Source organism: Engystomops pustulosus, chromosome 4 (assembly GCF_040894005.1).
Source record: "Engystomops pustulosus chromosome 4, aEngPut4.maternal, whole genome shotgun sequence".
NCBI lineage: Eukaryota > Metazoa > Chordata > Amphibia > Anura > Leptodactylidae > Engystomops > Engystomops pustulosus.
The window spans coordinates 108,932,087-108,947,916 of record NC_092414.1 but is presented as its reverse complement, the minus strand read 5'-3'; the positions used below and the strand labels follow the sequence as shown (position 1 = coordinate 108,947,916).

At 36.6% G+C, this 15,830-nt stretch overlaps 1 protein-coding gene across 2 annotated transcripts in view; it reads left to right on the top strand.

Moving 5' to 3' along the window:
• Window positions 1-15,830, top strand: part of GRM8 (glutamate metabotropic receptor 8) — a 682,838-nt gene that overhangs the window by 11,110 nt on the left and 655,898 nt on the right. For both annotated transcript variants that reach the window (XM_072147036.1, XM_072147035.1), the window contains exon 2: window positions 9,829-10,642. In XM_072147036.1, the coding sequence (XP_072003137.1) occupies window positions 10,115-10,642 (528 nt within the window). In that variant the 5' untranslated portion in view covers window positions 9,829-10,114. The remainder of the gene's footprint in view (window positions 1-9,828; window positions 10,643-15,830) is intronic.

Below are 15,830 nucleotides of genomic sequence, written 5' to 3'. Positions count from 1 at the left end.
CAGTGCAGTCATCTAACAGGAGCACTTCATGCTTCCCCCTGTTGTCAAGCTATTTGGAGATGGAATTTTCATTTTTCAGCAGGACTTGGCACCTGTCCACACTGCAAAAGTGTGGTTTAATAACCACAGTATCACTGTGCTTGATTGGCCAGCAAACTTGCCTGACCTTCACCCCAGAAGGAATCTATGGGGTATTGTCAAGGACAAAATGAGTGACATCAGTTCCAACCATCGAGACGAGATGAAGGCTGTTATCAACTGATCACCTCCATGTTATGCCGCATTGATGAAGTTATTCAAACAAAAGGAGGCCTGACCAAGTATTGAGTGCATTTACTGTACATACTTTTCATTTTAACAACATTTCTGTGTTTTTTTTTTACATTTGGTCTTATATCCTTTATGAGATAATGAATTTTGGGTTTTGCTTAACCAATAATCATCAATGTTGACATAAATATGCAATTGAACAAGTTCACTCTGTTTGTAATGACTCTTATATAATAAATAAGTTTCACTTTTTGAATTGAATTATTGATAAAAAAAAACTTTTTGCTGATATTATAATATGTTGACCTTTGCTTGTGCTATTACTATCTTTGCTATTCTGTGTATCTGACTTCAGCTACATTTATTCAACATTCTATCACTTTTCGATTCTGTACCTTTGCTGCCATCTTAGTTTTGACCAGGTTCTCTCCGACTCTGCTTGTCTGTCTGTATCTGTTGTTTGTCCCTCAGTGTTGTGTATCTTGTGGTGTGACCCGGGTTTCAGACTTGTTTGTTATTGGCTTGACACTTATCAGGCAGGTTTTGTGTTCTGTAGGCAGGGCCATATCCCACGGGGACTTCACAAATTTAGTTTGTTAGCAGACAACTTGCACCAAGTCTAAATGTGGTTGCGCTGTTTGCTGGATAGGTTTGCGACTGAAGCACTTGTATTTGGCCTACTTATAAACAATTTCAACAGGTGAAACGGCACCTTGGGCCTGGTTCTATACTAAGGTTATTCTTTGGCCCTCAGAAATATGAACACATAGTATCATAGCAGCATTTTATTCTGGCTTAATTTTTAAACATTAAGGAAACCTATAAAAAATGTCAAGAAAAAAATACCATACATGAACATGAGGCTTCTTCTGGTACAGGCATGGCAACTCTGGTATGGGCATGGTATGGGCATCTAGCGGATCCTGTGTTTTATGAAAAAGTTGAGAAGAAATACAAGAAAAATAAAGGGCAGCTTTATTCCATTACTTCATTGTGGAATGTCTGTCCGGCTCTAGACTCAACTTCATGGCATTCACTATTTTGTTTTCTTGGAAAAAAAATCCAGCAATAACATAAGAATAACAAATGTATTAACAGTCTTCATAACCCAGGTTTATAACCATCAGGAACACTAATTAAGATTAAATGCACAGTCATTCTTTTATAACTGAACAGCAGATCATTCATTTTTAATCAGTTGTAAGTAGAGAAGAATAGATGTTTTTGATTCATTTGTCAAGGGATATTTTCTATTATACTCAATAAATAAATGATAGTGAGCAGCATCAACCACAGGTTTGTATATAGTTTGATGACAAGCCTTTTTACTTACAGAGAAGCCGCTATTCACAACACATGCTGAATGGAAAATAGGCCTAGGGCAATACTGTTAAGAATAGTGGCACATGGAAATGTATATGTTAATTCTCTTCCAGAACTATTTTCTGTCTTCTTCATCTATTTATTAGCCTAGATGAAGCTACTAAGACTGTATAATCTGAAGAGGCATATTTAGCCTACTCTCTAATCTCTAATTTATGTAAAATGTAGTGTTGACGTGTAACACAGCATACATGACGTCATTTAGTCATTTAGACATTTAGTCTTGGATGAGAGTGGAATGTCATTGTGTCCATAGACTCCATCCAATATCAACATTATTCACAATAGATCATTCATCACAGGGTGCTGTACTCTGCCTTTTGAATGCCCTATTTATGCTAGTAGGGCATTTTTATAGTGATTGCCTGGTCAAGAAATAAGAACTAGAACCATGATATTTTTAAAGGAAACCTACCACCATGGATCTACCTATTAAGGTAGATCCGGTGGTAGGTGCATCTAACGTATTTAAGGATAGCCCTTTTTTGTACTCAACTCTATCTTTTATTATCTTTAATCTGCGAATATGCACATTTTCTATTGATCCTCCTACCAGACGGCTTCAGCTGTGGCACTTGTCTGCGAAATCGGAGTTCTGTGCATGCACAGTAGCTTAGACTTCGGAGCCCAGAGTGCACAGCCACCGGCCTACATTCTGTGGAAGCACTGAAGCTGTCTGGTATGAGGATCAAGAGGCTACTGGAGCATGGAGTAGCTGTGCTGTGTAGACTCAGCTTCGGCTACTCAACGCCCCAGTAACCTCTTTAGAAAATTTGCATATTCCCTCACTAAAGGTTATAAAAGATAGAGTGGAGTAAAGGATTAGTCCTAAAAAGGGCTATCCTTACATATGTTAGATGCACCTACCACCGTATCTACCTTAATAGGTAGATCTGTGGTGTTAGGTTTCCTTTAATCATTGTGCCTTGTGAAAAATATAGAGCTAAAAGTAAAGGAAGATAAAAGCGCTTATAAGCTAGTAATGTTTGTGTGAAGCATTCTGATAATGCATTGAAAGCTGCTCAAGTGATGTAGTTATGCTGAGTGCACAACTACTTTGTAGACTTATGTTGAGGGGTTGTTAGAGTCACAGGTATGCTCCTCTCCCCGGATCCTCTGTGGGGTCCCTAAGATAACTTTGGCGTAAAATGGAAAAAATGGAGATCCGCGGAGCGCTTCTTGTTCCTGTTTTCCCAAGTTGTTCAGTGAATGATGCTAAAATGATACTCTTTACCCGTTAATGGCTTGAAAAAGAGTCAAAGTTAGCCTTGAAATGCGTAGCCAAAAGATTTCATATTTATATGAATTTTACATAAACCTTTTTATGGTATATATGTATTTTAAAAAAATGTTTTTACCAAACAAAATAAATGAAGAAGGATTTTTTAAAGAAAGATTTAACATCATTCATTGAACAACTTGGGAATACAAGAACACAAGGAGCACTCTGTGGATCTCTATTTTCTCCATTCTAAGCCATTTAGCCCTGAAAAAGACAGCACTTAGTGCCAATACGTGTAACAGCTGTTTCCATTCCCTTACTGCGTGTTTGTTTTGGGGGGTTATTTCATTGTAACATTTATTGACATATGTGTATGTGTTTATGTTTTGTGTAGCAGCCCATTATTTACTAGTGGGGAGTTTTGTGTATATGTTATGGTACTGTTGTGTACTGTCTTAATAGTTTTTAATTGTTTTTGGTGAATTTAATAAAATTAAGATTGTTTTTGCATCATGACACATCATTTGCTTAGTCCTAGTATATAGCCAGCAGCCACTGTCCCCACTACATAACCAGCAAGCCCTTGTTCCCAGTATATAGACAGCAGCCCTTGTCCTCAAGTATATAGCCAGCAGCCTCTGCCCACTGTATATAGCAATTCAGCACCAGTATATAGCCTGCAGCCCCTGCCCTAGTATATTGCCATTCAGCCTCAGTATATAGCCTGCAGCCTCTGCCCCCACTATATAGCCATTCAGCCCCAGTATATAGTCTGAAGCACCTTACCTTACTATATAGCCATTCAGCCCCAGTATATAGCCTGCAGGACCTGCCATCACTATATAGCCATTCAGTCCCAGTATATAGCCTACAGTCTTTGCCCCCACTATAAAGCCATTCAGCCCCCCGCATATAGCCTTCCAGCTCCCTGCCCGAGATATGACCAGCCTATAAGAAAAAAACAAACACTGTACTCAACTTTCCAACGTGTCACCCACACTTCTTATTCTTTCTCCGGCAATGCTCTGGCTCCGTTTCCCTCCGCATGGCCGTCGCATAGGCCATGACATCAGCCGCAACTGACGTCGTGGTCTGTGTGACGGACGCACGGTGGGATTCATAGCCGGAGAAAGAAGTAGACCTGTGGGGAGCATCGGAAAGGTGAGAACAGTGTTTGCTTTTTTCATTGACTCCAGTATAAGTCAAGTTAGGGTTTTTCAGCACATTTTTTTGTGCTGAAAAACTCGGCTTGTACATAAGTACATACGGTACATTTAATCTGCAGAAAAGCTGATGTAAAGTAAGAAGCATGTACTAGATGTTCATACTCAATATAGAATGAAAATTTTAAATGAGAGAAAAACTCTTCAGAAAATCAGCTTAAATTAAAGAACATGTGCAAAATTTATAAAAACTATAACACACTAGAAGTTTTTTTTTGTTAAAAATGTAGGTGTTTTTTGGCAACAAGAATAGTGGCACTATGGTTTGCTGTTCTTAAAATACTTTAAGCCAAACTGAAACCTGAGAGCCCTGTTAAAGGTAAATAATGTCCACAGAATCATAACTTGCTGCTGCTAGCCCCAAAGAAAAATATAGACAGGGCCCCAAATTATTAATAGTAGCAAAAAGAAAAGGTATACACAGTGTGCAGAAGTGTATGGAAATCTGATTCAAGTATGATATATTCTTTCTTCATTGGACCATACATGCCTACTTTATAGTAACAAAAAACCCCTACAAACTACGTTATGCATTAGCCATTGTCCATTGGCCATGTCTATAACTAAGGCATGAAGCTAAATCGGCTCTGCTAGTCTGACTCTATAAAATGTTGCTTGCATTGAGGGCACAATGTCCAATAAGCTAAGATTTTCCTGCGCTTTACCTGTACAATTTATATGTACAATCTGGTCTGTATCTTCTGCTCCAAAACACAATCCAAGAATGTATTAAGACTGACTGGCTCATATGCCATTTTCATGGTAATGAGTTTAGTATTTAGTAATTATGATATTAGTGGGATTATTATGATATATACCATCTATCTTCTAATTACTTGATTTTACATGCCGTGCCTGTCTATTAACCAACAGATGCCAAACAGACATGTTCATTTTATGTGCTAAGTATGTGCATGAAGCTAACATTTTTTTTTTTACAGTAATGTTCTTTATAGAGTGTGGAATACATAGGAAAACCAAAATGATGCATTTCTATTCATAATAATGTCTTAGAGATAGATGTGGGAATTAGTGCATAAAATGGCAAGAGTATCCTATGGGAAAAGCGGTATGCCTCTATGATGAGATATTGGTTGGGGTAGTTAATTGTTTAAGAGATAGTGAAGTCATGTGAAATGCAAACATAGAAATCTCACATGAAATCAACATTAGGGCATATGTTCTGTTTGGATGCAGCTGTAATAAGCCTTCCATGCACTTGGCCATATTCCAGCCATATAGACTGATAGGATTAAAAGGATTATATCTCTGACAAAGAGCGCCTGTGGGAGCATTATACATTGTTACTCTTGGGGTCTGTAGTATAGAACTGCAGGTTACTCTGTGTGATGTTGTACTTGGCTCTCTAGTGATCTACATATTATTTGGGGCAAGTTATAAAAAAGTTAAAAAAGATAAACTGTCAATACAGAATGAGAGCTGTGCTGTGATTGGTTGCTATGGTCCAAAAAGACAGTTTATTTTTTTAGCCTGTTTTATAAATATTATTGTCTTTAGCTAAGCGTTATTTCTGGATAAGTAGAATGTATACATTGTTAATTACGTCTTACAATCTATTCCATTCTTTTTGCTAAATATTTCTAGATTATTTTCCAGTATGGCAGTTGGCTTAGGCTCGCTATACAACTGGAATTTTATGAGACAGTTTAGTGGTTATGAACTAATGTGGCTTGAAATCTACACGTATATGGTTCCCAAGTGATTGGCTCTGCTGCTAGCAACTTAGAAAGGTTGCTCTCTAGATGGCTTCATAAATGTAGCCAACTCATTCGTTTCATTACTGCTGCAAATGACCAAGGTAAAGCAGATAGTTAAATCCACGTAATGCAAAAAATAAATCAAGTAGTCACAGAAGGTGTATAGATGAAACATGTAAATTTACTATATGGATCTGCATCAACACATAGTCATCCCAACCACATTCTAACAACTCCAGACAGTAAAGGTTTCCAGGTTAGTGGATTGTTAAATAGTTGACAGAATAATGACCATTTATTAAGACCTAGATAGAACCACTTTAATACATATTATTGCTACCTTTTCATTTAGTAGCTGTATTTCCTGCCAGTTTACAGATGTAACAGCCAGATAACTTGTAGAAAAATGGATTAAGATGCAAAGTGAAATTTATTCCAGTGTGTAATGGCATCCACTGCATAAGAAGTAAAGCTGTTAATCTGTTAGTGTAAATGGTTGCTGTGTTGCCATTGTTAGAATATGTTGTTATATATTTAATCTATAGGAAAAAGAAAGAAATGAAGTGTACAGTCTAAATGGGAGGAAAATTGACTTGTTAATCCTTTTATTGAATTCAGTGTATGAAAGGAAAAAGTAAGGAAAAGGAGCTAAGGTTTTAAAGTTAGTCCATAGACATGGCTTATCATTTCCTTGCATACAGTATCTAGCATCAATCTCTTCTTTTCCATGATTCCATAACTTTCTCCTCTCTACTCCTGCTGAACTGGAAGAATCCAAGGCACCAGATAAACACTTGTTAATTTTGCCAACTGCGGCAGTATACAGTTGGCAAAAGGATTAAGTAATATGCACTTGAAAAAGGTTCACACCTCAATTAAACCTCACCTTTAAATGGGGTTTTGAACTGGATTGCTGCCTGATTTTCCTACATGTATGACTTGAAAAGGGGGCTTTTAACCCCAAAACCTACTGTGCATGACTTATGGGAATAAAGAAGCATTGAATCTGATTTACCTTTTGAATCTATTTCTGTGGTATGTGCTTCTTATCCCCATTACCTCCACTTTAGCTTTTAAAGCTCAGTTAAAGGACATCTACCACCAGGATGAAGGACTGTATGTATGCAAATGAGTATAAGGGGTTCCAGGCTCCATTAACATCTATGGAGCCTGGAGCCCCTGAGGCTCATTTGCATCCAGTCTTTCATCCTGGTGGTAGATTTTTTTTCATTTAAGTGTATTGTATGTGACACACATCTGTTTTTTGGCATAATTTGGCCATAGTCATCTTATTATTTCTTCATCTCTACTGTCAGATGGGTAAACCCAGGCTTAATGCCTTATAGGGATCCTCCCACCACTAGCCCTTTTTTTGTCCCCTTATGTCCCAATAGAGAATAGAGTACACATTGCCAAATAGTTTTAATAGTAAAATTGTCTTTTCTGAAAAAAAGATAAGTTAGATCATAGTTTACCTTTCTGTATGCAGAGGTGTGTTCCTTCCTAGTCCCATGTGTGTGGCCAGGGAGGAGTGCCCCCCCCCCCTAGGAAACTGCTCTGTCATGCATTAATTTCAAATTAAAAAAACCTTCCCATGTCCCCTACCATGTCCCCTATATCTCCCCACCCTAGCGCTTCCCTTTTAAGAACATTATACATGTCTGCTCACTGGCCACTCCCATGGAACTAGGGACAGAGCTCTGAATACAGAAAGGTAAACTCTTATCTAACTTATCTTTTTTTTGGAAAAAGACATTGTTACTATAACAGCTTTTTGGCAAAGTGTACAAAAGTCTGTATGGGGACATGGAGGAGCCAGTAGGGCTCCTGATGACACTATCACCCATCTGATAGTAGTGAGCCAAATTAGCATCTTGGGTACTGAGGATATGCTATATAGGCTCTCTATTATCAGAAGGGAGGTTATGAGTAGACAGCTTGGCATCATACACCTGACAGTAGTGATAGCTATCAGTTATTTCTTAGTCCACTTGTCAGTTAAAAATTACATATACAATTTTATTAAATCCTTCCCCACAAATCTGTTTGTCAATCTGCTCAACTGCTCCTCTTTTCCATAGTATCCTCCGATACTTTAGGACTGCATGTAAAATGTCACATGTCCGTTTTAAGAAGCAGATAGTAATTCCCTTTTATAGTTGCATTAAAGCACAACAGTAAAGTATAAAAACTTTTGCCTAACTCTGCACTATGCAAAATAAGCATTTCTCTCATATACTGTAATTAGCTATATACTACAGGTGTTTAGCTGCTAATGGTCCAGGCTAATCTTTATTTGCCATGCTTTCTGGTTGCCAAGGGAAACTGTATAGTATAGTTAGAGACAACAGGAGACTTGTTGAGATGGTCTGTAGGGCCTGTAGTGATGTCACCACCATGTGACTCATCACAGGCTCCAGGCTGGCCAATTACAAACAAGCTGTCCTGCATCATTTGAAAATACTTAGTTCGATGCAAAGGACCTGTATTGATGTCACAAGCATGTGACTTATCACATGCTTCAGATCGGCCAATTACAAACATGCTCTCCTCTTCTGGCTTCAGTGGGGTGAGCTGATGTCACAACCAGGAACTGTGTACCCACATCAGAATTAGCTGAGTCTGAATCTAATTTTATATATACCAGATATATCTCAGGCTTGTACGAAGCCAGCATGATACAGGTATCTCTGGAATCGTTTTCACAGGCTTTCTCCAGCTGTGCTATTTTTTGTTAGAAACTTTGCAGTTACGCTTTCAAGTATCTTTGAAGTATGCTAAAAAATAACCTCTAGATTCTAGCACAAAGAAAATAAATAGTAGCATTTAGGGGACTGGCCATTTGTGTAGGTTGTGGGTACTAGATGAGATTTTTCCAATGGTTTGTCTTATGATAGGTCTATAACATTGCAAACATTCATCACTAAGCGTAGACTATATAAAATGTCAATGTGGACATTGAGGGGAAAAGGAATGAAAAATACCCCTATTACTAAAACCAAGATGAACAAATCATCTGTCGTTTATTCGTCGATTACAGGGCAGAATTAATGGCCAAAATATAGGGAAAATGTTGAATGTCAGCAGCTATTTAAGCTTTCATTTCTCTCATTTCTATTTCTAACATAAGAAGCCTTTACCACAAGGTTCCAATGTGTGCATGACTCCTAACCCTGACCTAATAGTTTGTAAAAAATGTCTTGCCATTTTTTGACTAATAAATCATTTTGTTTTTTTGAACGTAACTTCTATATCACAGTACCACACTATTAAATTGGTGGTAAACAGTAACTACAGGCGGTCCCCTACTTAAGGACACCCGACTTACAGACAACCCATAGTTACAGACAGACCCCTCTGACCTCTGGTGAAGCTTTCTGAATGCTTTACTATAGTCCCAGATTGCAATAATTAGCTGTAAGGTGTCTTTATTGAAGCTTTATTGATAATCCTTGGTCCCATTACAGCAAAAAATGTTTAAACTCCAATTGTCACTGGAGCCAATTTTTTTTTTGTCTGGATCTACAATTATAAAATATACAGTTTCGACTTACATACAAATTCAACTTAAGAACAAACCTCCGGACCCTATCTTGTACGTAACCCGGGGACTGCCTGTACCTGTATAATGTGTAGAATGTATATATATATATATATATATATATATATATATATTTGCCAGTTCTTAAATGCATAAGGGGTCAACTATATTTTTTAAATTTACTAACTTAAAGTATTGAAAATTATGATTTGGAATCTTTCTGATAGTAAACAACATGGATTTGTCAAATAATGAATTAAATTATACTTGTTTTTCAGTACAAATCAGATTTAATATAGTTTTCATGGTCACTGACCTGAATTAGGCAAGGTATGCTGTACAGGAAATGAGTCATGGCAAACGGAGCACAGTTGCATCTGTTATTTCAATGTATAATGTTAGTTGTGTATTTGGCATAGCTGGAGGACAAATGCAGAAACTGAAACATATTTTGTCTGTTCTCTTTTTCAGGTGGACAGGACCTAATGAATATGGCTTGGAGACAACTTACTCACACTGATTTACCGAAAGACTTCTCTGATGTATTTATCTGCATGATGTTCTGAATATGGAGAATGTACAATATTAAATTGGATATTTTAAATTGTATTGTTGTGGCTGCTACAGAAACTATTTATCTAATAAACTGTCCTATCTTGCACTTACTGGGCACTGATGGTAGCATCTAGTAGATGCAACTTGAAAGGGTATACAATTTTGCATAATAAATTTCAGCACTGGCTTTTGGATTGTGAACATGCAATTAGCAAGATTGGCTTCAGAAAGAAATTCCTCAAAGTCTGGCGATCTTTCCACCATGTTTCTGGTCATAAAGCTGTATTGGATCTTATGTCTGATGCACACAGTTGGAAGTCAAGAGTATGCTCACTCCATCAGAGTGGAAGGGGACATTATACTTGGTGGTCTTTTCCCAGTCCATTCAAGAGGAGAACGAGGGGTGCCTTGTGGGGAACTTAAAAAAGAAAAGGGAATTCACAGACTTGAGGCAATGATGTATGCTGTAGACCAGATAAACAAAGACCCAGACCTTCTTCCAAACATAACTTTAGGGGTCCGGATCCTTGACACCTGCTCAAGGGATACCTATGCCTTGGAGCAATCTTTAACCTTTGTGCAAGCTTTAATAGAAAAAGACGCTACTGATGTCAGATGTGCAAATGGAGATTCACCTATTTTTACCAAGCCTGATAGAATATCTGCAGTCATAGGAGCTGCTGCAAGTTCTGTTTCCATTATGGTTGCTAATATACTAAGACTATTTAAGGTAAGGTATTTTGCTCAAATCTTTATTTGCAATGCTTTGTCTATGACTAACACGCTATTTCCTTCAAGTAGAATAATTTATGCGGAGCATGCTTCTTTTTATGGTTTACATTGCCAAGCTCTGAAAGCAGCATGTGTTATTGGAGTACTGAAGTAAATGAAATGTTTGTCTGCCAAGAGCCTTTGCATTCTCACTTTCTTGTTTTAATGACCCATTTACCCCTGTTAGTGCTGGAATCATCTTTGTAGCAAGCGAATGTAATCTGGTGACGCACAGTAATTTTGTACTTCTAGAAAAGATTTCTGTAACAAGATATGTTTTTGAGTTTCTCTTATAACCTCTTGCAAACAGGGAACACCATTAACAAAATACATGGATCAATAAAGTCAGTAAAGAACATTCTGGATATTGTGCCTAACAGAGGGATATGCCAATGAAATGATAATCCTTTATGATGCAGAAATAAATCACGACGCCCTCGTAAACACTTCATAATTTCTGTTAACACCAGTGATGTCATCAATGTCATAGAATTTGAATCCTGTTAGATCAGAAGGGTTATTCACTCTGTATGAAAGTGACAATATATGTAAACCAATATTCTTACCATAGTGATTGTATTTTGACAACTTCAAGCTGATTCGAGACATTAGCTCTATATATAATGCACTGTTATTATTACCATATCTATAACAAATACAGATGTCACATTATTCCTAGTCACAGTCTTTGATATTGTGTCTGTAACAGCAGGTGGAGTTATGAATCTATCCCAAATGCCAGATCAGCTACATATTTATGGATTTTTTTCACTTATATATTTTACAAGTATTGTTTACATCATATTTCTAAGTAAATCATCACTTCTGGTTATAGTCCCTATAAAATCATTAAGCCTTTTTCCAATGAATTTGCTTTTTGGCAGCTGGTGTAGACTGTAGTGTTATTTATATGAAAATACATCTTCATCCATCAGATTAACACACTGGCAAAAATGAACACCAAGGCAAAACTATCCAAAATGTTTTTTGGAGTGAAATTTAATGCCTCCATGCAAGGCACATTGTAAAGGGTGAAAGCCAAAGGTAAAATCTGCTGCATAAATCAATATTCTGTGGCTTAATAAAGTTGTATCTTCTTTGCTGCTTGTGTATCCTGCAAATATGTGCTATGTACACTTACACACCCTTAATATATCTGTATGCAAGTCTTTTAAGAAGCAGATTCACAATTTCTTACTTGGTATTAATGAGATATCTTCTAAACCTAAGTTTTAAAATATCAAATATAGATGTACAGATGGCATTAATGTGTCTGAATCACCCTATTATACATACGGTATGAGCAAACTGTTATCTGCAGTTAGACTTAGTCATAGTTGCCAACTTTTCAAAACATGCGTTGGAGTGGGGATCCAATGAGACAAACATAGTATACCCTGTATTTTGCATTACTGTTAATTAACTCAATCACCAGAGACAAGTGGCAGGAAAATGGCAGAAAATGCCGGAATCATTTCACAATCCACAAAAGATTTACCTATCCTTTTACTGGTCTAGAAGAGCTCCCCCGTTTTCATACAGGTGATGCAATAATGGAGATGACTTCTGCTGACATATGTCTAAAAGGCAGTCATTTAGTAAATAAGCTGTCTTTTCACAGAGTTCTATATCATAGTATATTAACCCCTTACCGACATGTGAAGTAGTAGGACGTCACATATCGACTGCGTGTGATTGGAGAGGGCTCACTACTCACTACATATTGCAACACTTAGTGGTAACACCCAAGATCGGTGCTAACTCGTTGATCCCTTTCGGCAAAGATGCTGGTGGCATTAAAAAGCCGGCATCTCGTGGCCGCCGCCGTTTTTGCTAGGATCTTTGATACCCGTGACATCTTAGGGGAGTGGTGATCCATTGCTATGACAGCCTTGGGTCACACAAAGACCCGGGTCTATCTCTTTTTATTCAATGTATTGCAATGTGCTACTTGCTCATTGTAATAAATGAAGTGTTAAATCCCCATATACTTCCATACTGCAGTATGGCAGTATATGGTAGGATCAAAAATCCTACCAAAGGATCAAAGTATCATAAAAAATTTTTTATAAAAAGTGATCAGAAGGCTATACAATCCTAAAAATGAATGCCTTGAAAGTGGCATCAAAAGTCTCAAAAAATGACACCAAAAATGACAACTTACATACATTTGATATCACGTGATCGTACCGACCAAAAGAATAAAGTAGACATGTCATTTGGGGCACCTTATTGAAAGCCGTAAAATCCAAGGCCACAAGAAAACAGCACTTTTTGTTTCACCTTTTGAATTGAATTACTGAAAAACATTTTTGCTGATATTCTAATTTATTGAGAACCATTTCCATATAAATAAAAGTGAATAAAAATGTTTGCCATAAGTGATTATAATTTGAAATATTTTGTTCTTATCTACTTGATAATCAAACACCCTTTTATGACACTTTTTGTTTGTTCCAAGAAGCATGTCACATATTGTCAACTAGTTTTTCAAAAGTTGTCCATAGAGTATTTAAAAGATCCCTCTTGAGGGCTCCAGTCTTTGCTGACAGGAACTGAGGACATTTGTGTTACATTTAAGATATCCAAACTTTTCTAAGAAATTCTTAACAAAAATCCTTTCATACTGTCAAATAGACCAGACATTTCAAACAAGACTTTCAATTCTAAAAGCATAAAAGAGCTGTAAAGTTGTAAGAAATATGCTGTTGACTGTTGTCATGTTCCTAGCTTGAAAAAAACGAAAAAAATGTATATTATTGTCTATAAAAACCCAAATGAGAAGTAGCACTCCAGAAAACAAAGTGAAGGAATATAGATTTATTCAGCTATTTTCTTAAAGCAACTTTCAACTAGAAAGTGGTTCAAAGTCTTCATGCTCATTGGAGCAATGAAATGGTGCATACAGTCCTCGGCCTTAATGGTTCTTTTTTATATTAAAGGTCCATGTGGTGTTTGGGCAGCCTTTTTTTGCAACTATCAGCAATAGATCTCCTCATGAAGGGTGAAAACCCATTGAAGATAAATTTATGCTCAACTTTGGGCAACATTTTCGCAAACACAAAATTGGATTGTTGAGCTTCCATAATAATGGACATTTTCATATAATGTGTCATATAATCATATATACTTATTCTGTTGTCATTTCAATTTATGTTACTACTTTTCGTTTTTCTAGTTTATGTTATTTGAAATGCTGTAATTTCATATAGTAACCAAATAATAAGGTTCATCTAAAATCTAATGATTTCTAATCCTGATATTATATGCAGGAAATGTGAGGCTGCAGCAGCTCCCACTGAAAGGCAATTGATATATTTTGGCTCCTGTCAGACAGTCTAGTTACTGTGGATATACTACAGGGTCGCTATCTCATTACTTTTGGAAACCTGCAATGTCCTCAGAGGCATTTTTTTGCCAGTCTGTCTGGCTTTGCTTTTTGTTACAGAGGTCCTGCCTCATAATCTGTTGGAGTGTAAGGAAAACAGCTATAGACAGAACATTTCAGATAATCTTTCTCGCTTCTAACAAAAATTCATGCTAACCATAATGGATTTTCAGCAGCTATTTAATAACTAAAATGACTCCAATTTTTATGGTCTGGATAGTACATCCATCTGTATGTAATGTAACGGTAATAACATTTTCTTTTCATAAAGATGTAGGACAATATTCCAAATGAAAAGAATTCATGGATTTAGTAAACACTGGTACAATATTGAGACAAAGTGGGGCATTCATTTTTGACTTTCAAATGGAAAACTGGCGTATTTATTTATTTTTTCCTTGCTGCACCTATTGTACCATATGAGAAAGTTATTTGCGCCAGAACATGGCAAAATTAAGATTTTTTTCTTGTACAGAACATATCATTGGGGCGCTCAGAATCGGAACAGAAAATCTAAGCCAACTAGAAAACGGTGCAAATGCATTTTCACGAATTTCACTACATTTTGAATTTTTTTTCTCGCTTTCCAGTACGTGGCATGGAATATTAAATACTGTCACTATGAAGTACAATTTGTTGAAAAATGAAAATGCAAAAACCAAAAAGGGTCTGGTCATTAAGGGGTTACATATCTAGGCGATAAGTGGTGTGGATCAAGGTGGGCCAGAATGAAAACACTGTGGCCAGACAAATTTGCTATAATCTGCTGAAAAAAAATTAGTTGTGGTTATAGTTTGATAGCTACATACATTTACTCTAGTCTCTGGCTGTCATAGTTTTTAATTCTAGTACAAGTAATGTGTCAGAATGTCTAAAAAGTGGATTTTCCCCAAATACAGTACTTTGTTGACCCCCAGATTCTGAAAAACAAGATTGCTCAACCTCTATTCCTAATGGTGATAAGTGGTAAGTAGCAAAGCATTTACAACACATACACTGTACAAAATGTAAAACACCTATACTGGGAAACCCCTCTTTCATTTCCACTGTACAATTAAATAATGCTGTGTTTAGTTGTGAGTGTTGGAAATATGAACCTGAATTTGAGAAGAAATAGAAAATTGCCTGTGTAGAAGATGTGATAATAACGTGATGCAAGAAGACTGTAAATAGTTGGCCTGAAATTCTTTGCGTGAAATCCTTGAGGAAAATACATTATTTTACAAAGAGGTGCTAAAGCTAAAAACACATAAATTTATCAAGCAACACCTTTAAAAATAAGCATTCCAATGGGATTTTTCTTTCTGCAGTAGTATTTCTAAGTTCTAATACAGAAGGACGAGTAGCACAGCCATACCTTAAATGTCTTATACTTTTGCAATTTTATACTTTGCCAAAAGATACATTTAAAAAAAAACCGGACTAATCAAATAATGAACTCAAACAAAATGGATGCAGATTTTTTTTTTCAGATTCTGTCCTGGTCATTTAGACAAGCTTTACTCAATGCCTGCATAAAGGTTCTCTTAGCTTATAGATGTCATATTATGAATGTGTAAAACTTTTCTAATGGCATAACTGTTCTTTAATCAAACCTCCAAAAACATGTAACATGTAGTCTTGACTCATGGTAGGAGATACCTTGTGAAAAGGTGTTAATTCATCTAAAATAATCAAATTAACGGTTGTCTACATAATAATTATCTACAGTTGTAGTCAGATTGTTCTAAACTATTTGATTTGGTTCCTGCACAAGTTC